Genomic DNA, 20245 nt, shown 5'->3' with positions numbered 1-20245 from the left:
TTGGCTCTCCGTACATAAATTACTAAAATGAAATTTGCATATTAATTCTTTTTTTGGCTAAATGGCTTTCGCTTAGTTTTGATCAGACGATTTTGAGAAATAAGGGGTGGGGAAGGAGGTCTAGTTGCCTTCCAATTTTATGGTTACTCAAAAAGGCAACTAGATCTTTTAATTTTTAACGAACGTTTTTATTAGTAAAAAAAAACGTAACTTAAGAATTAACTTACGTAACAAACGTACATAACTTACGTAACTTACGTTACGTTTTATCCCAATTCTTTAAGAATGACCCCTGAATCAGAAAGGCCGTAGAATAAATAGTTGAAATTATTTAAAAAATTTTTAGCATAAAGAGCGAAGTATTTATCTCCTCCTAAATACCTCGCTCTTTATGCTAAAGCATTTTTAGAACCCTTCATATGCGTAATAATCTCTGTTCGTTTTAAGTTTTAATGCTTCTCCTTACTTTCAATTGAAAAAACTTTTTCATGTTTATATTTTCATTGTTTTTTTTTATAGTAATGCTAGAAAGACCTGCGCCCTTTTCATTGAATTTTTCTTCCCCCATGAAATACTCCTCCAAGGAAAGATCCTCCCATATAGCCCTCCCCTGAACCCCACACCCAAACCAAAAAAATCCCCCTGATAACATCAGTACACTTCCCAGTAACCATTACTGTATGTAAACATTGGTCAAAGTTTGTAACTTGCAGCCCCTCCCCCAGGGACTGTGGGGGGTAAGTAATCCCCAAAGACATAGTTATTAAGGTTTTCGACTATGTGGAACAAAATGGCTATCTCAAAATTTTGATCCGTTGACTTTGGGAAAAAAATGAGCGTGGGAGGGGGCCTAGGTGCCCTCCAATTTTTTTGGTCACTTAAAAAGGGCACTAGAACTTTTCATTTCCGTTAGAATGAGCCCTCTTGCAAAACTCTAGGACCACTTGGTCGATACGATGACCCCTGGGAAAAAAAAAAAAAAAAAAAAAAAAAAAACAAATAAACACGCACCCGTGATTTGTCTTCTGGCAAAAAATACGAAATTCCACATTTTTGTAGATTGGACCTTGGAATTTTTTCTATAGGGTTCTCTGATACGCTGAATGCGATGGTGTAATTTTCGTTAAGATCCTATGACTTTTAGGGGGTGTTACCCTCTATTTTTGATGACAAAGACTAAATTTGATGAAACTTATATATTTAGAATCAGCATAAAAATCCGATTCTTTTGATATATCTTTTAATATCGAATTTCCGTTTTTTAGAGTTTCGTTTACTATTGAGCCGGGTCGCTCCTTACTACAGTTCGTTACCACGAACTGTTTGATATCCTAAGCTTCAAAGCAGAAGTTTCAAGGAGAAGTTCAAAGCAGAAGTTTTTTACCAGGGGTGACCATATCGACCCAGTGGTCCTAGAATGTCACGAGAGGGCTCATTCTAACGGAAATTAAAAGTTCTAATGCCCTTTTTAAGTGACCAAAAAATTTGGAGGGCACCTAGGTCCCCTCCCACGCTCATTTTTTCCCAAAGTCACTGGATCAAAATTTTGAGATAGCTATTTTGTTCAACATAGTCGAAAAACCTGATAATTATGTCTTTCGGGACGACTTAAGCCCCCACAGTCCCCGGGGGAGGGGCTGCAAGTAACAAACTTTGACCATTGTTTACATATGGTAATGGTTATTGGGACGTGTACAAACGTTTCAGGGGGGGGGGGGCTTTTTCATGTTAAAGGGGGGTCGATGAGAGGAGGTTAGGCGGTAGGATCTTTCCATGGAGGAATTTATCATGAGGGAAGAAAATTTCCATGAAGGGGCCGCAGGATTTTCTAGCATTATTTAAAAAAAACAATTAGAAAATAAAATAAAAAAAATTTCAGGTGGAAGTAAGGAGCAGCATTAGAACCAACAGAAATTATTACGTATATAAGGGGTTTCGTCTCCTCTACAATACCTCACTCTTTACGCTAAAGTATTTTTTAGAAATTTCAACTATTTATTCTACCGTCTTTATGATTCAGGGGTCATTCTTAAAGAATTGGGACCAAATTGAAGCTTTAGTGTAAAGAGTGAGGTATTAACAAGGGGGGTAACCCCCTCATATACGTAAATAAAAATACACAAATATAGAATTTCGTTACGTAAGTTAATTCGTGAGTTACGTATATTTATTAATAATAAAAATTTTCGCAAAATAAGTTCTAGTTGCCTTTTTAATTAACCAAAAATAGGAGTGCAACTAGGCCTCCTCCCCAATTCCTTTTTTTTTATTATCAAAATCGCCCGATCAAAGCTATGAGAAAGCCATTTAGCCAAAAAAAAAGAATAACATGCATATTACATTTTAATTATTCATGTGCGATGAACCAAAATCAAAACATGCATTTATTAAAAAACGGTTAGAAATTAAATAAAAATAAGTTTTTTAGCTGCAAGTAAAACGAAATTAAAACCTAAAACGAACAGACATTATTCCGTATATGAAAGGGGTTGTCCTCTCCTCAACACCTTGCTCTTTACGCTATTTCCGTGTTTTACCTTTTTTAATCGTTTATCTATGATGTTTTCAATAAAGTCGATTGGGTAACCATTGTAGAATAGAATTTCCTTAACATAATTTAATTCAGATTTTAGGCCTATATGATTACGTGAACAGATTTTTAGAACTCTGTCGAGTAAAGAGATAATTACCCATCTTTTTACAGAAGAGGGGTGATTTGACGAGAAATGTAGATATCGGCCATTATGGGTCGGCTTTCTATATACAGAAAATTCAAGACTGGGAGTATATTTTATAATTAAAACATCCAAGATAGGCAGCTTTCCTGAATTTTTTAGTTCTATCGTGAATTGAAGATTCGAATCAAAACTGTTCTAATGTGCCAAAAAAATTCTTTTAGAAAAATCTTTTGTCCATGTTCCCAAATTGACAGAATATCATCAACGAAACGAATCCAGAGAGAGTGTTTCAAGGAGAAACTATTCAAAGCAGACTGTTCCATGAAATCCAAGTAAAAATTTGCCAAATAAGGAGACAAAACAGTGCCCATCGGTAGACCCATAATCTGAAGGAAGAATTTTTCTTGGAACTTAAAACACAAAGAGAACTTGTTGCAAAGACGAACAAGCGTCATCACTGTGTCAATTTCCAAGGTTTATAATCTGACCAAGCAGAATTTTCCTCTACTTTTCTTTGTAAGGCCTGTTCACATTTTTGGCCATCACATGAAGTGTACATGGAAACTACATCAAAACTAGATAAGATAGTTTTTATGGCACTTGGTATCTACCAAGTGACATATAGCGATTGCAAATTCTGTCGGTCGGTCGGTCGGTCTGTCTGTCTGTCTGTCCCGGTTTTTCTAAATTAGGCACTTCCAGGTCGATGGACGTTTTGCTAGTTTAGGCACTTCCTTCCTTCTAATATGATGAAATTTGGCATGTGTATCAGGAACCAGACCAGATTAAATTAGAAATTAGAAACACTAAATTAGATTATTAAATTAGAAACACTTACAGTGGAGGGATCGGGATGAAAATTGTTGGGGAAAATAAGTACAAGCTCTAGATACGTGATTGACATAACCGGAACGGATCCGCTCTCTTTGGGGGAGTTGGGGGAGGGAGGGTTATTTCTGAAAAATTAGAAAAAATGAGGTATATTTTAACTTACGAATGAGTGACCGAATCTTAATGAAATTTCACATTTAGAAATTTCACTATCATTGGAGGGGGGACCAGAAACCTTGGAAAACGCTCGAAACGGAAAGATCAGGATGAAACTTGGTAGAAGAATAAGCAAAAGTCCAAGATACGTGACTGACATAACCGGACCGGATCGGCTGTCTTTGGTGGAGTTGGGGGGGGGAGTAATTCGGAAAAATTAGAAAAAATGAGGTATTTGTAACTTACGAACGGGTGATCAGACCTTAATAAAATTTGATATTTGGAAGGATCTTGTGCTTTAGAACTCTCATTTTAAATCTCGACCAGATCCAGTGACATTGGGGGGAGTTGGAGGGGGAATCCGAAATTCTTGGAAAACGTGAAAATCCAGGTATCTTAGGAATGGGTGATCGGATCTTATTGAAACTTGAAAAAGAAGAATCTTATGTATCAAATGATCCATTTTCAATTCGAATCGGATCCGGAGACATAGTGGGTTGGAGGGGGAAACAGAAATCTTGAAAACCGAAAATCTGGGAAAACGCTTAGAGCGGAGAGATCGAGATGAAACTTGATGGGAAGAATAAGCACAAGTTATAGATACGTGATTGACATAATTGGAACGGATCTGTCCTCTTTGGGGTGCTGGGGGCTGTTAATTTGGAAAAATTAGAAAAAATGAGGTATTTCTAACTTAAGAACGGGTGACCGGATCTTAATGAACTTTGATATTTAGAAGGAACTCACGTCTCAGAGCTCTTATTTCAAATCCCGACCAGATGTGTTGACATTAGGGGAAGTTGGAGGGGGAAACCGGAAATCTTGGAAAACACTTAGAGTGGAGAGATCGGGATGAAACTTGGTGGGTAGAAAAAGCAAATGTCGTAGATACGTGATTGACGTAACGGGACTGGATCCGCTGTCTTTGGGAGAGTTAGGGGGTGGGGTTCAGTGCTTTGACGAGTTTGGTGCTTCTGGACGTGCTAGGACGATGAAAATTGGTAGGGGTGTCGGGGAGCTCCACAAATTGACTTGATAAAGTTGTTTTCCCCGATTCGACCATCCGGGGGCTGAAGAGAGGAAAAATTAGAAAAATTGAGGTGTTTTTAACTTACGAGTGGGTGATCGGATTTTAATGAATTTTGATATTTAGAAGGACCTCGTGACTCAGAGCTCTTATTTTAAATCCCGACCAGTATTAAGCCTCTGATTTTCCTTTTAAATCAATCTATTGATTCTTATCATTTTGCTAGAGCTCATACCATATGAGCTCCTGGCTCTTCCAACCTCGTCACAAATGCCATATGAGCTCTTACCTCTTGTTTCTGTTATTAAATAAAAAAAAAAGTTTTTTTTAACTGAAAGTAAGGAGCGGCATTAAAACTTAAAACGAATAGAAATTACTTCGTATATGAAAGGGGCTGCTTCCTCATCAACGCCCCGCTCTTTACACTAAAGTTTGACTCTTTCTCTCAACTCTTCTTTTTAAAACAGTAAAAACTTTAGCGTAAAGAGCGGGGTGTTAATGAGGAAGCAGCCCCTTTCATATACGAAGTAATTTCTGTTCGTTTTAAGTTTAAATGTCGCTCCTTACTTTCAGTTAAAAAAAACTTTTTTTTTATTTAATAACAGAAACAAGAGGGTAATAATTTCTGTTTGTTTTAAGTTTTAATGCTGCTCCTTACTTCCAGCAGAAAAAAACTTTAACGTATATATTTTTTCATTATTTTTTTTTAATAATGCTAGTAAATCCCGCGCTCCCTTCATGGAAATTTTCTTCCCCCATGACAATTTCCTCGATGGAAAGTTCCCCCAGCATATTCCCCTCTTCTCAACCCCTCCCCCAACCAAACAATCCTCCTGAAAACGCCTGTACACTTCCCAATAACCATTACTATATGTAAGCACTGGTCAAAGTTTGTAACTTGTTGCCCCTCCTACGGGGACTGTGGGGGAGTAAGTCGTCCCCAAAGGCATAATTATAAGGTTTTTCGACTACGCTGAATAAAATGGCTATCTCAGAATTTTGATCCGTTGAATTTGCGAAAATAATTAGCGTGGGAGGGGGCCTAAGTGCCCTCCAATATTTTTGGTCACTTACAAAGGGCACTAGAACTTTTCATTTCCGTTAGAATGAGCCCTCTCGTAACATTCTAGGACAACTGGGTCGATACGATTACCCCTGGGAAAAAAAAAACAAAACAAACAAACAAACACGCATCCGTGATCTGCCTTCTGGCAAAAAATACAAAATTCCACATTTTTGTAGACAGGAGCTTGAAACTTCTACAGTAGGGTTCTCTGATACGCTGAATCTGATGGTGTGATTTTCGTTAAGATTCTATTACTTTTAGGGGGTGTTTTCTCCTATTTTCTAAAAACACACAAATTTTCTCAGGCTCGTAACTTTTGATGGGTAAGACTAAACTTGATGAAACTTATATATTTAAAATTAGCATTAAAATGCAATTCTTTTGATGTAGCTATTGGTATCAAAATTCAATTTTTTAGAGTTTTGGTTACTATTGAGCCGAGTCGCTCCTTACTACAGTTCGTTACCACGAACTGTTTGATACTTTGATTTTTCAACTTGTCAACAAGATCTATCGAATTTCTTGTATTAGATCTCTGTGTGTTTAAAAAAGGTTTGAAAATGGTGGATTACTTCGAAAGTTTTTTTGTTTTTTTTTAAGAGCACTGAGGACGACTTGGCGGAGTTCCTTGTCGAAATGTTTGCTTGTTTTTCGTCCTTATATTTTTTTTGCTGGTTCACAAAACCCTCGTTTTATCTTGGCTATTTTATTTTATTTTTCATTTATTATATCTTCTTTTTTCTTTGTTTCATAAACCATTGTTTAAATAATTGGCTATTTGCATTATTTACGGCCCTCGCCCCTGGGGCTACAGGGGTCGTGCAATCTCAGGAGGCATATTTATTGAGCCTTTAGACTGTTTTGAACAAAATTGGTATACCAAGATTTTGATCAGATACCTTTTGGGTTCAGCGTGGGCCAGGTAGCAAAAAAGAGCATGGGTGGGGGGTTACCCTCTATTTTTGACTCTCTAAACTGGCACTATAACTTTCAATTTCCAGTCGAATGGGCCTCTCCAAAGTCTTTACGACCACGTCTTCCATACGAAATGGACGGAGGGGGGTTCAAAAAGTAGGCTGCACGCATATGGTTCTTTACTTAAACAGCGTTAGAACGCTACCTCTCATCAAGAAGACAATAGTAATAATGCAAACGGAATTTTAAATGTGAAATTAATTTTGTTTGTACAACCTAACTAATCTTTTTTTTATTTTTACTACAATCTTTATTCAGTCGTAGAGAAATGTAGTCAAAAATTTACTTTGCTGTTATATTTATATAATTTGTTATATTTATATTTGTTATATTTATATTTACTTCAGAAAGAGTGTTCCAGCTACGATTGCTAATATTTCATAGAAGAAAATCAAATGTTTAATTAGTTTTTTAAATTTCAAGAGAGGGTAAAGACAGTCAAATTACCTTAAGGTTAAAAAAAAATAATAAAAATTAAACCGAGTTGCATTCAACGTTCCTGGTTGAACAAAAAAAATATATTCAGAAAAACTGACAAAGCAATGACCATTATAAAGGGGGTAGCACGCTTCAAATAAGGATTTCTATTATGCAAGACAGGTGGAACGATGCACATTTGAATTTCCAAAAAAGTGGAAAAAACGGGAACCAATAGAACAGCAGGAACTTTGAAATCACCCTCAGGGAATTTCCCTTCAACTGATTTGTAAGTTTTTAAAAAGTTAGTTAATGGAACAAATTTAGAGAGATATAGTATTAGAGATAGATACAAATTTAGAAAAGCACTATACTCGCAAAATACAGTGGAAGAAGTAAATTGTACTATATATAGTGAAATAGTTATAAGCTGTGCGTCGGCATTAGTCAAAATAGCGGATTAAGACTAAGGTAGGAGTATGTTATTTGCAAAATCATAGGTTAACTGCTATAATCCAGCCATATCTTTTTTAATTATCCAATGGAACTAATATTTTTCAAAACTGTAGGTAAATTTGTTGGTTCATAATGGTTTGTCCTTGGTTTTGATCAGATGCCTTTTGGGGTTGATCGTGGGCCAGGTAGCAAAGAAGAACATGGGAGGGGGATTACCCTCTAGTTTTGACTATCTAAACGGGTACTAGAACTTTCAATTTCCAATCGAATGGGCCCCTCCTAAGTCTCTACAACCACGTCTTCCATACGAAATGACAGGAGGGGGGGGGTCAAAAAGTAGCATGCAGACATATGGTTCTTTACTGAAGCAGCGTTAGAGCGCTACTTCTGATCAAGAAGACAGTAGTAATAATGCAAACAGAATGCATAAGGAACTCAAGAAAATCTATTCAAAGCAAGGAAAACTCAAGAAAATGGAAAAAAACTCCACGCTCGGGGCTGAAGGGACATTTTTATGAACCAACCGCAATGCCACTGGAAACTCCTGCCCTCTCGGTAATTTTTACTCGGGTCCCCTGTAATTAGAGTTTAAAAAAAAATATGCTGTATAGCGAACATAATATATTTCAAAGCTGAAGACACTTAGTAGCACATTTGAAGATAAATTTAATTTTTGAAGATAATTTCATTATAATTTCAGTTATAAGTCTGTGTTCTACTAAAAAAAAGAGGGAAGAACACTTTAGAACGCTGGATTTTCTCTTAACTAGAGCAACAAATATCCATTAAAGCGATGAGAAAACATTTGAAAGCTTAAGACACATAATATCATAATTTTTAGGTAAATAAAATTTGTGAAGATAATTTCAGTTAAAAGTCAGTGTTCTAAAAAATTCAAAAAACTACGAAAAAAGGAAACAAAACTTTAGGCAAGAATTAAAAGTACAAAATGCAAGATCATCGCCTTTCCAGCTTTAACGGGAACGTCCACCCTTCCTAGTATTATTTCAAGCTTATAACGAAGTTTTGAAAACAACTTAAATGTTGAATAAGTTCACTTCCGGATTAATGGAGGATTATAAATGAGAGGGAGACACGAAGTCTGTTTTTCTGTGAAACAAAATACTTAAATAGTTGGGATAAGTCTTGCACAAATAAAAATCTAAATTACCAATATTTTTCTTCCTTACTGGACTAACCAAGGGAGAAAAGAATTCTTCTGCCAAGGGTTAAAACTTAGCAATGAATTTCAACCTCTTGAAAATTTTAAACTTGTGCTCTAATGGAACTGAACTGGCTCAGAAAACAAAAGTTATAATACTATGAACTTGAAGAACCAGAAACAGAAAAATAAATGAAAATACGCGATTTCATAAAATGCATTGTGATTTCTAGAACACTCTAAATAACTATATTTACCATAAAAGTATTAAGAGAGTTTTGGGGAAGAATGTTATTTCAAGTTATCAATTAAATATATTAAAATTTAAATTCAAATGCGAGCTCATTGTCTACCGCTTGTAACAAATTGTAGGGATCTTAATTTTCTAAATAGATGATGGATTTCCCCACTATGCGGTATTTTGGAGGACGGACTGAGATATTTTCTTTTTAGGTGCAATGATTTGGCAAATCTAAGGGGAGATTTGTTTAATGGTGGAAAAGATGAGTTGCTACTGGGGAACCTCAAATCAACTTATTCTAGACATATAGTGGCAATAATCAATCTAATTTTAAAGTGTTTAAAGGCTCTAAAATAGGAAGTTTTTATTTATTTGTATCTGCTTATTTATTATGCTTATTTGTATCAGTTTTGTGTACGGCTATACCAGCTTTGATGTACACATACATAATCAAGTGATGACATAATCTAATAGGAGCAAGAAAGACGTACCAGAAAATCACATGTCACCTCTTTTCAAGAAAAATGTTTAGGAGATTTTGATTATAGCCTAGATCTTTATCAGACAGAAAATTTTGTTGATGCACTTTAGCAGTAAGCAGAACTCTGTTATATGGACAGACTGATGTGCTCTTAAATACAGTTCCTTTAATCAGCTTTCCATGTCGTAATGAAGAAGGGAAAAAACATTAACCAAAGCTTAATGGAGGCAAGGGTGTTGGCACAATTTTTTTTTTTTTTTTGGGGGGGGGGTATGAATTGTATTTTAATGTATTGAAAAGAGCTATGAAAGTTATGGACATTGTGGACATCAGAGTATGAAAGCTATGGATACTGATTTGAAGTTACTTTTCTAAATTTTACATTCGAGTTCAAATGTTTTATTCTTTTTGAATACAGTCAATATTGAACCCATGAAACAAAAATTACAGTTGCTGGCATAACTGATATTGTTTCACAAAAACTGAAAAACTACGACTGAATACCCAAACTGACATAGGGGCACAGAGTCAGTAATCCCACTCCAGTTTTTCGTAATATCTGTTCGTTTTAAGCTTGGCTAAATTATCCATAATTTCTATCTTTTTATGGATTTATTTATTTATTTATCTCAGTATATTTTATCTTTATGTTTGCTATCATTATTTAATTTAATTTGTGTACTTTTTTAGTTTAACTTATTCATTACTAGTAATTTCTGGGCATTTAAATATTATAGGATTTTCTTTATGCTTGGTTTAGATTTTATCTTGCATCTTCATTTTTCTTTGAGAAGCTTCTCTTTTGGTAAAAAAAAAGTTTTAGAGTAATTTCTCTTCATTGTTGATTATCAAATTTTCATTTTTGTTTCAAAATATAAATATTTTTCAGGTTTTTTTTTTTAGTTTTCTGCTTAGAGATAAAAAAAATCCAATTTCAATTTTAATCTTTAACTTACCGAAGTTGATCTGAGCGTTGATAAATTTCGAAGTTAATTTGAGCGTTGGTAATTATGTGATAAATTTCGTTCAATTTGAAGTGCATATTTAAGTCGATTCTTCAAACAAGCTTTTGATTCAACAATGATATATATATATATATATATATATATATATATATATATATATATATACAGAGGCATCACTCAGCTCCTTTTCTGCTACTACTACTACTAACAACTCACCGCAACCACCACGCCACCTGAGGCCAAAGCCTCCGTATTTATACCCTCCCAGGAAGTTTCCATTCCCTTTAAACCTTACTTCATGACATCCTCCCACCCCAGTCGAGGACGACCTGCTTTCCGTTTAGCCCTAGACGGTTGGCCGAAAAGACCAATCCTCGGCAATCTGTCATCCTTTATCTGCAGAACGTGCCCTAGTCATCTCAACTATTTTTTCATTATAGCCCTAGAAGGCGGAATTGAACTACATTTTTTGTACATCCTACTGTTTGAAATACAGTCAATCAGCCGCATACCCATAACAACTCGTAGGCAATTTCTCTGGAAAACATCTAGCAAATATCCATCCGCATTTCGTAGCGCCCATGCTTCACAGCCATATTTGACCATTTTCATTACTGCAGCTTCCAATATTCTAATGTCCCTTTATTCCTGACTCTTTTGTGACCTCGACCTGAGCGAAAGCGTGGTTTGGAGTGCAAAAGGTTTCATTTGGACAACCTGGATGCACTTATTGTCTTTTGATTGAGTTAAACATGTCTCTTAATATTTCCTGAAAGTTTCAACTTAATACCCTTAGCCATTTCTCGGATATAGCGGATATACCCTTTGACATCATGGATGCATATAGTGCCTTTAATTTAGTTAACCATCCCCTTGGACTTTCCCAGTTAGTTTTAACTTAATACCCTTATCTGTTCCTGGGATACTGCAGATACACCCTTTTGACAACCTGAATGCACATACGGTGTTTTGATTTAGTAAAATGGTCCCCTCTGGGGTCCCTCAGTTTTAATTTAGATGCTCCTGAGATATTGTAAATGCATCCTTTTGAGAATAATCATCCATACAGTGTCTTTTGACTTAGTTCATTATCTCCCTCAGCGTTCCCTGAAAGTTTCAACTTAAGACCCTAGGAAGTTCATGAGATTTTCCAGATGCAGCTTTTTAACAGCCTGGATGCACATACTCTAATTTGATTTTGTTCAGCATTCTCTGAAAGTCTATTTCAGGCTGAAGGTATTAAGCATATTTTTTATTATAAAACTTATTTTTAAACAATTGTCAACCTGCATTACTTACGGTCGTTACTCCGGTGCCCGTTGAGGTAATGTCACTCTTGGATACATTTTACTGGACCTTTCAACTATCTTGAACATAATCACTTTCACTTTTTGACATCCTTCCGATCCCTCCAATCATTTTTGACAGTATTCCCTGAAAATTTTGTCTTCATACCCTTAGCTATTCCTGATATATTGCACAAGCTCCTCATCCCCATTATAAAACATATGTTCAAATATTTTCCAATGTACATTATTTACGACCTTTCTGCAAGGAAAGAGGGGGTCTTGTTATCGCCGGAGGCATATTTATGGGACCTTTCGACTATTAAAAAGCAATAGTCATCTCAAATTATAATCAAATGTCTTTAGAGGGTATGGGGGCCGATTGGAAAAGAAGGGCAAGGGAGGGTGTTGGTTAGCCTCCAATCTCATTTGACTACTAAGCAGTAAAGCACTTAATCAAAATAAAATGGAGCACAAGATATGAAGCCACTGAAATAATGAGGAAGCACAACCCTACAGTTTTGGATGATTTAGAACAGATCACATATCCTACCAAAAAAAAAGTACATCAAAATACACAAAACATGAAAAATATGTGCATACAACAAGGTTTGATCTTCACATAGGCACTATTAAAATAAGTACCTTACAACCGAACTAAAAAAAAAAAAAAAAAAAAAAAAAAAAAAAAAAAAAAAAAAAAAAAAAAAAAAAACAGAAAAAATAGTATGTGTGAGGGGCATAGATTAGCCAAATATCTGTTTTCAAAGCCTGATGTAGACAATAAGCCTTGCCAGGGGAGAAAGCATAGACATGCATTTTGTAACGTTTTAGTGCCTGGCAATTTGATATATGAGTAGGAGGTGAGAGGATAAAACTTTAGATCTTTTGACAGAATACTAGTTGAAATTAATTCCAGGTTCCAACAGCTTTTTTTTAAGCTGAAAAGCGAATCCTCTTTCCTAAAGCCTTCCAACTCCTTCGATCCAGATATTGCATTGGTACAGGACAGTGTTTGCAAGCACATAAGCAAAGAAAAGATCCAAGCCAAGTAGGTCTCTACTTGACACACGATCAGCCAAAGGTTCTTAAAAAATTGCTTGAACTTTTAGAAATGATCTAGCATTGACTCAGTGTTCTCCATATTATCGTAACGTTGCAATTGTTTTGGCTGCCAGAATAAGAGTTACCAGCTGCAAGAGAAGTTTCTCAACTATGAAACTTAAAACTTTAAAAAAAAATAGCTTGATCAACAATTAGTTAGCTCTGATAGTTTGAACTTCAGGTTCAGGTTTTGAACTTCAAACTGATAGTTTGAAAATCAGGGGCAGAGGTTACTCATTAAATTTAGAAAGGGGGCAGGACTTTCTCAGTCTGTCTTGGTGGCATTCATACTAGTTGTGCAACAAGGCATTTGATTTAGCAGATAAAAAATATTTATTGAAGATCCTATCCTTTTAAAGTATACTAGATAAGCATGTAAAAGTGATTACTGCTATATACTAGAATAATAGCATCATAGCTAGGATTTATCAGTGGGCTTGGTGTTGAATCAGGAGTTACATGTGGTTGTGTCTAATCCCCTTTTACATCGATTATTTTACCTTGAATCACCTGATATTGTGTGTGAAGCAATTTGAAACGACAATAACACGTTTACTACTTATCACACAAATGTTATTTGCCATAGCAGAGTTGCTAGCAACAAAGTGAAAGCAAGTTAGAGACCTTGGTGTACTTCAACTGTTTGATTGTAGAGATGACAAGTCGCGGATTAGCAACAAGAACAATTTTTCAGTCCAAATGAATCACTCACGGAAATCCCAATTGTAGAGAAACTTACAGTTCTTGCATTCTTCATCCAGCCACCTTTTGAGTACCATTGTTCTTTTATAAGACAATTTTTATAGAACAGTTGGAGCAATGTTTTTACTTGTGCAGAACAGAAATTTGCCCTGACCCTTTTCTTTAAATGGGCTTTGATGAGCTTCTTGGAGGGAGTTCTGCTTGCCTTGCTGGGATTATGATCGAAAAGAGTGGGAAGTGTGTTACATTGTAAAAACTTGAAGGTCAGAATCATTACATCCCTTTTAACTTTCAGCTTTCCCTTGTATCTCCGGCCATGGAGCAATTCGAGGGGGAATAACTGTATTATGATTAAATTTTGAATTGTATTTTGCATTGTCTTGTATTTAATAATAGACTTCTTTCTCTCTCTCTCTTTAGTCTCACATGAGCTTTATATAACTTTCTAATCACAATTGGCAGTCTACTGGATATGGTTCTCTTATAGTTATTAAATAAAAAAAAACTTTTTTTTAACTGAAAGTAAGGAGCGACATCAAAACTTGAAACGAACAGAAATTATTCCATATATGAAAAGGACTGTCCCCTCCTCAACGCCCCGCTTCTTACCCTCAAGTTTTTTATTGTTTTAAAAAGTAAACCTGTGACGAAGTCAAACTTTAGAGTTAAAAGTGGGGCGTTGATGAGGGGACAGCCTCTCCTCATAACTTGTTTATATTAAAGTGACATCCCAACCAAATGCCTCATTTCGAAAGATCTTGCAGAAAACTGAGTGTTTTAGAGAAAAGTACTAGCAAATGAATGAATTTACCAAAGGCAATGGAGTGAGAATGGGTTTACAAAATTAACGTAAAAAAGATCAAGTTGCTTAAATTAGCATCCCAAAGAATGGAAAGTGATGTTAGGTGACAAACAAATTGACTGACTATATAGATTGACTTGCCCTACAGCATTTTTAGCAAGGCAGTGAATGTAGTGAACAAAGTACAATATCCAAAAAAGTGCAATATCCATGGGGCAGGGTTTGAAGCACAAGTTTCTTCCATAGCCTTCAAACTAATATTAAAATACTAAGCCAGTGTAATGACAATAGTCAAGTATAGCCCTGAAATGTGAGTGCTTTGAAAGATTGAGGAAATTGTAGAAGATGTTATCCAGAGGAGCTCTCAGAATATAGTTTTAGGCATGATTCACAACTATTCAATCTAACCAGAAGTTGTAAAGAATGGGGTTTTATCACACTTTCTAGGGTTACAACCAAAGAAAGATTAAGATGTCTAGGTCATATTTTACATGTAAAGAATAATAGATTAAAATACAGTTAGCTTTTTGCCACTTGACCTAAGGTCAAACTTAAAGCAGGATGCTCTCCAATGCAAGACAAATGGAGGGGAATTTTGAACAAACTTTAGAATTTATAAACCTTTAAATTTTGTCACTTTTTCAACATTGTCAACAGTTCACTGATGGTGAATAGTTCAAACATTACACATTGAGCAATCTTTCAGAAATATTTCTTTTCTAAACTAGTAAAAAACAACAACAAAATGTTTAATGTTACTGTGAAAACACAGCAAAATATAGAATAAAATCTGAATAAATCCCCCCCCATAAGCAATAAATTCTACTAATTTTGGGGTTTAATGTTACTCTTAGTTTCATAATAACAGTGTAGACAAGAAATATTCCCAGAAATCAAGTGGGATTTCTGGGAATATTTCATCAATTTCATATCTCATCAATTTCTTGATCTTTAATACCTCCCCCCTACCCCCTCTTCCTTAGAATCAGTTCTGCATTCACCTGAAGTCTCAATAAAACATAGGTTGTTTTAGCATTAAAATGCCTTTGAGGCATCTGTCCCCTCTAACAATAGTGAAAAAGAACATGGGGAGAGGTGGTTGCCCTCCAGTCACTTTTGAATCTTAAAAAAGGTACTGGAAATTTTTGATTTTCAATTGAATGACTCCCTCCAAAGTTTATGCATCCACCCATGCCACCCACGATAATTATATCATAACAATGAACAACTGGCAAGCTCTTGCCCTGGGGACTGGAAGAGGGTTGTCAAACCTGGAGGAATTGTTATTTTACAGTTGAACTAGTTGAACAAAATGGCTATCTCATGTTTTTGATTTGATGCATTTGGGGAAAGAACAGTGTGGGTGGTGGCTTGTTGCCCTCCAATCACTCATGATTCTTAAAAAGAGCATGGGAGCTTTTAACTTTCAATCAAATGAGCCCTCTCCAAGTTTATATGATCACCCCTTCTGGAAGAAGAGGTGATGCCTCTGGGAAAAGAATACATAAATAACAATACATTGAACCCTTGTGGCTTTTTACTATGACCAATAATATAGCATTGCCTCTGACTTAACCAGGTGAATAGAACTTTCAATTTCCCTTTTAATGAACATCCAAAATTATCCAGTGGAATATGGGGGGGATTTTCTACAGGGGGAAATGCCTAGACCTCAAGAACACACTTAGTTACCAAGCATCAAGACACAGAAAGCATAGAAGAATTGTCTTATTTATGGTTTATTCCTGGTACAATCAGGGGGGGGGGGTCATAAAAGAGAATATTGTATTTGGAAGAACATATAAGCTGATGAAGTTGAGACAAACCCAAAAAAGTTTTAGCAGTATGTCTCTAACCAAGACCAAAATAGACAATGTATTAAAAAACTGATAACTGAGCAAGATGGACAAATCACATACACTAATAAGCTTGATAATTTACTGAACCAGCAATTTGCCTCAGCTTCCACTACTCCAGACCCCAACTCAAGAACCCAATGGCCCTTTACCTTCCCCACTAAACTAAAATATAAAAGTCCCCATGGAAAGTACCATGGTATTGTCTACAGATGTCCTTAAACATTTGCAAAAGTTGAATGCTAACAAGTTGCCAGGACCTGACATTCATCCCAGACTTCTAAATGAAATAGCAGAAATCATAGCAGACCCCCTCACAAAAATCTTTCAGACATCACTTAGCTCTAGAGAGCTCCCAGCAGAATGCAAAGTAGCCAACACAACCCTGGTATTCAAAAAAGCTGACCACACCAAGCCTGGGAATTATCAATCTATCAGCCTAACTTCAGCTGTTTTTAAGATGTTTGAACACATAGTCAATAATTCAATTCTCAAACATTTAACCACAAATAAGATTTTGTCACCTAAGCATTATAGATTCCAGTCAAGAAAACTAATCAACACAAATTTAATGGAATCATATAAAATAAATACAACTCTGATTGACCAAGGACATCTAGTTGACCTACTGCTGCTAGACCTTGCCAAGACTGGCTAATTAATTTCCTCACTAACTGCAAGCAGAAAGTCCATTTATTTGACACAGGTGGTCAACCAATCTACTCTGATGAGGCTGTAGTAATGAGTGGGGCACCACAGGGAACAGTACTAGGCCTAGCCCTTTTTCTGGTGTATATCAACAACATTTCTAATCATGTGGATAGCAATATACATTCATTTTCTGATGATGCTAAACTTTTTCACTTAGCAAACCCACAGAAAATATAACACAATCTAGACAGGCTGCAGGATTCAACTCTAGACTGGCTTCTCTAATTTAATACAAGCAAATGATGTATTTTGTAGCTAGGACCCAATAGCACAATGGCTAACTACTCAATTTTAAATTTAATCACTAAAATAAGGGACCAACTAGTGAATAGGGAAGAAGAAAGGGACCTTGGTGCCATTACTAACAACAGGCTGAGGTTGCACAGCCATGTCCAGCATGTTATCTCCCAAGCAATCTTTATCCTTTACCTTTTAAAAAGGACCATCAGTAGCCAAGAGGCAAAAATATTCATAAGACTTTTTAAGGCTCTTGTTAGACACCATTTTGATTTTGGCATGTGCCTGGCTGGCCCATCTTACTAGCAAGGTGTAAGGCTCATCAAAAATGTTCAGAGACAACAAAATGATATGCATGAAAAGCCTAAAATCAGCTTCATATAAGGACCACCTTAGGCAACCTAATCAATCTACCCTTGTCTAGATGCATAGTACATGTAATCTTACATGCATAGTAATACAATGCTGACCTACAAACTCTAAAAGAAAAATCTACCATCTTCATGGGCAGCCACAGTACCAGCAATCATCTCACAAGAGGACATTCAAAGAAGTAACCAAAATCAAGCTCAAGATCAAGAATATGTCAAATGTACTTTTCAAGAAGAGTAATAAACCACTAGAATGAATTGAAGGAATCTATTGTCAGTATCCTATATCCACTCTTTCAAACACCAACTTAACAAGAGGTGGGAGAAGAAGCAGTGGAGCTTTGACTGGGAGTGATCAACTCAAGAGCACTATGGGTCCAGAGGACCTTAAAGCTCTCAAATGGATTAAGGTGATTAAAGTAAAATGATATAATAAGGAATTTTGCTGTGTCCTTATTTTGTCATTAACATGTTTCTTTCAAAAAAGTCACTAAAATGTAATGTTGCTGTTATATGGCCTAGCAGAGGCCTTAATAACTGTAGACAGCTGCTTGTTGGTTTGTGCACCTAAAACACTTTTAATTAACACTTAGAACTGAATCAGTAAATTTATGACAATTGATATAACTGACTTACCAATAAAGTGAACATACCACTTGATGCATTTTTTTTTATGTTCTTTACAAATATAATAATCACTTCTAGCACATATACAAATTTAAGCACAATTTGACCTAACCTAACCTTATTATAAATAATTTTAGCACTGAGAAAATGTAGCATTATTTTGTCATAAACAACCAAGAAAACAGCACTGAGAAAACATAGTATTATTTTGTTGAAAACAAGCAATGGGGCCTAACTTATACTTTAATTGAAGATTTGTCATTTTTAAGAACTCCAAAAGTGCTTAAATTTGAATTTGCAGTAGAAGCAATTATTATATTTGTAAAGAACATAAAAAATGCATGAAGTGGTATGTTCACTTTATTGGTAGGTCAGTTATATGAACTGTCATAATTTGATCAGCTTCTGTGTTGTCTCAGTACTGATTCTATATATAAATGTCTAGAGACTGCTGAAATGATGGTAATTATTTATTGGTTTGAATATCCATAAGGAAATAGCCTACTTGAAAATGATGAAAGCTACTTTAGATATTTAATAATATCACTTAAAAACCCTTTTTTTTCTTTACCTAGCCACATGACTGGATAAATAGGCCTATATAGGCCAAGTTATGCTTAAGTCTAACCTACTCTTTGTATTTTCAATAAACTAGTGCAAGTCTTTTCTTCCAAATGCTTACTTACTGTTGGTCATTAGATTCATAGAAAGTACTAACAAAAATATAAAGAGAACATACAGCCTAATTTGGACTAGGCTATATTTTTCCCATTTGGGGGGGGGGGTAAAGCAATGTACTTGGGCTATAGCCTATGAATGACAAAGGGAATGCTTAATGAAGTAGTCTAGTCTATATAGAATGTTTAAAATTAGTCTTTAGAATTTCCAAGTGTTTTCTTATGGACATTTAAGCCTCTAAATATCTTAGTTTGCAAGGATGTATAAGGCGTACAGTTATGGTTTAGCAACTAGTACAATATAGTCACTAACTGACAGCCTACGTTTCAATCACACAGTTTGCAAACATCAAGATAGTCTCACCTTTGAATTTTTATGGAATGAAAAAGCATCCAATGCCGTCTTGTTTTTAAATTTAGTGCCAAATGCTGTACTCATACTTGGATTTTTTTTTTTTTTTTTTTTTGTCGCATAGCCTAGCTTTTGTTACGGATCCAAGGTAGTTAGAAATTGACGTTTATTTCTTTTGTTGGCAAAATAAAGAGCAAATCCATATTAAAACCTTAAAAATATGTCTAATAGTCAATTAAATTTCAGAATAACCTTCTTTTGAATCTCACCTTATTTATTTCTGAACTTAGTTCTAATGCTCGGTAACTGTAAACTATTACATAGGTCTTTTTTTGAAAAATGAAATATCATCAGTATATATCAAGAGATCTGAACATCATTTCACGTGAAAGAAATCCTCTAAGTATTGAGACAACTTGTCTCAGAAAACGCAAGCAATGTTCTTTAAGGTTATTTTGCATTTGCAACATTATTCAAAGATTCCCATTAATTATGCAATCATTTTAAACAATAGGCCTTTTATTTATTAATTAGAACCAAATCTTCTGGAATTTTCAACTTTTAAAGGGTCTGACTAAGTCTCCCAAAATTGTCTCAGCTAATGAATTTTGAAAAAAAAATCAATAGAAAATGTGTCTCTAGAACCAAAATACAATATGTCTTCAGTAAAAAATAAAATGTAATATAGCCAAGATAACATGAAAGACCAATGTATTATATGGTTTAACAAAAACATTGGCACCGGTAAAGGGGCAGGGGGGTCATGCCCCCTGGAAACTTGGGACTATAAAGTAATTATAAGGAAACCAAAGGAAAAAGAGCAGAACAGGGAAAAACCGTATGTTGCCCCATGGTTGGCTGCTTGCCAGTAGATTTTGACCCTTAATAAGGAAAATTGAAGTTCTGCTTTGTGACTGAGTCACTCTTTTCCAGTTTTCCGCAAATATGTTTTCTATATAATTTGGTTGGAGTAACACAAAAAAATCAACATAGTAATGAATGGTATGTAAATAACGCTCCTTGTCAATAACGAAAGTGTAAGAGCCTAACTATTGATAACATTCA

At 35.4% G+C, this 20245-nt stretch overlaps 2 protein-coding genes across 3 annotated transcripts in view; one reads left to right on the top strand and one right to left on the bottom strand.

The window, feature by feature from the left end:
• The window catches only part of LOC136026680 (centromere protein F-like), a 111011-nt gene extending 91694 nt beyond the window's left edge, over nt 1-19317 (bottom strand). Inside the window, exon 1 of one of the 2 annotated variants that reach the window (XM_065703421.1) lies at nt 19193-19317. The gene's annotated coding sequence lies outside the window, so the exon portion shown is untranslated. Of the gene's footprint in view, nt 1-11754; nt 11890-19192 lie in introns of those variants that run through there. The other variant, XM_065703422.1, reaches the window with a different exon arrangement.
• Nucleotides 16402-16863, top strand: LOC136025807 (uncharacterized). The gene has a single exon (XM_065701798.1). The coding sequence runs from the start codon at nt 16402-16404 to the stop codon at nt 16861-16863; it is 462 nt and encodes a 153-aa protein (XP_065557870.1).
• Nucleotides 19318-20245: the final 928 nt, after the last annotated feature.

The sequence above is a fragment of the Artemia franciscana genome, chromosome 4, assembly GCF_032884065.1.
Source record: "Artemia franciscana chromosome 4, ASM3288406v1, whole genome shotgun sequence".
Classification (NCBI taxonomy): domain Eukaryota; kingdom Metazoa; phylum Arthropoda; class Branchiopoda; order Anostraca; family Artemiidae; genus Artemia; species Artemia franciscana.
The sequence above is the reverse complement of the archived record's forward strand: the minus strand, read 5'-3'. Positions and strand labels throughout refer to the sequence as shown.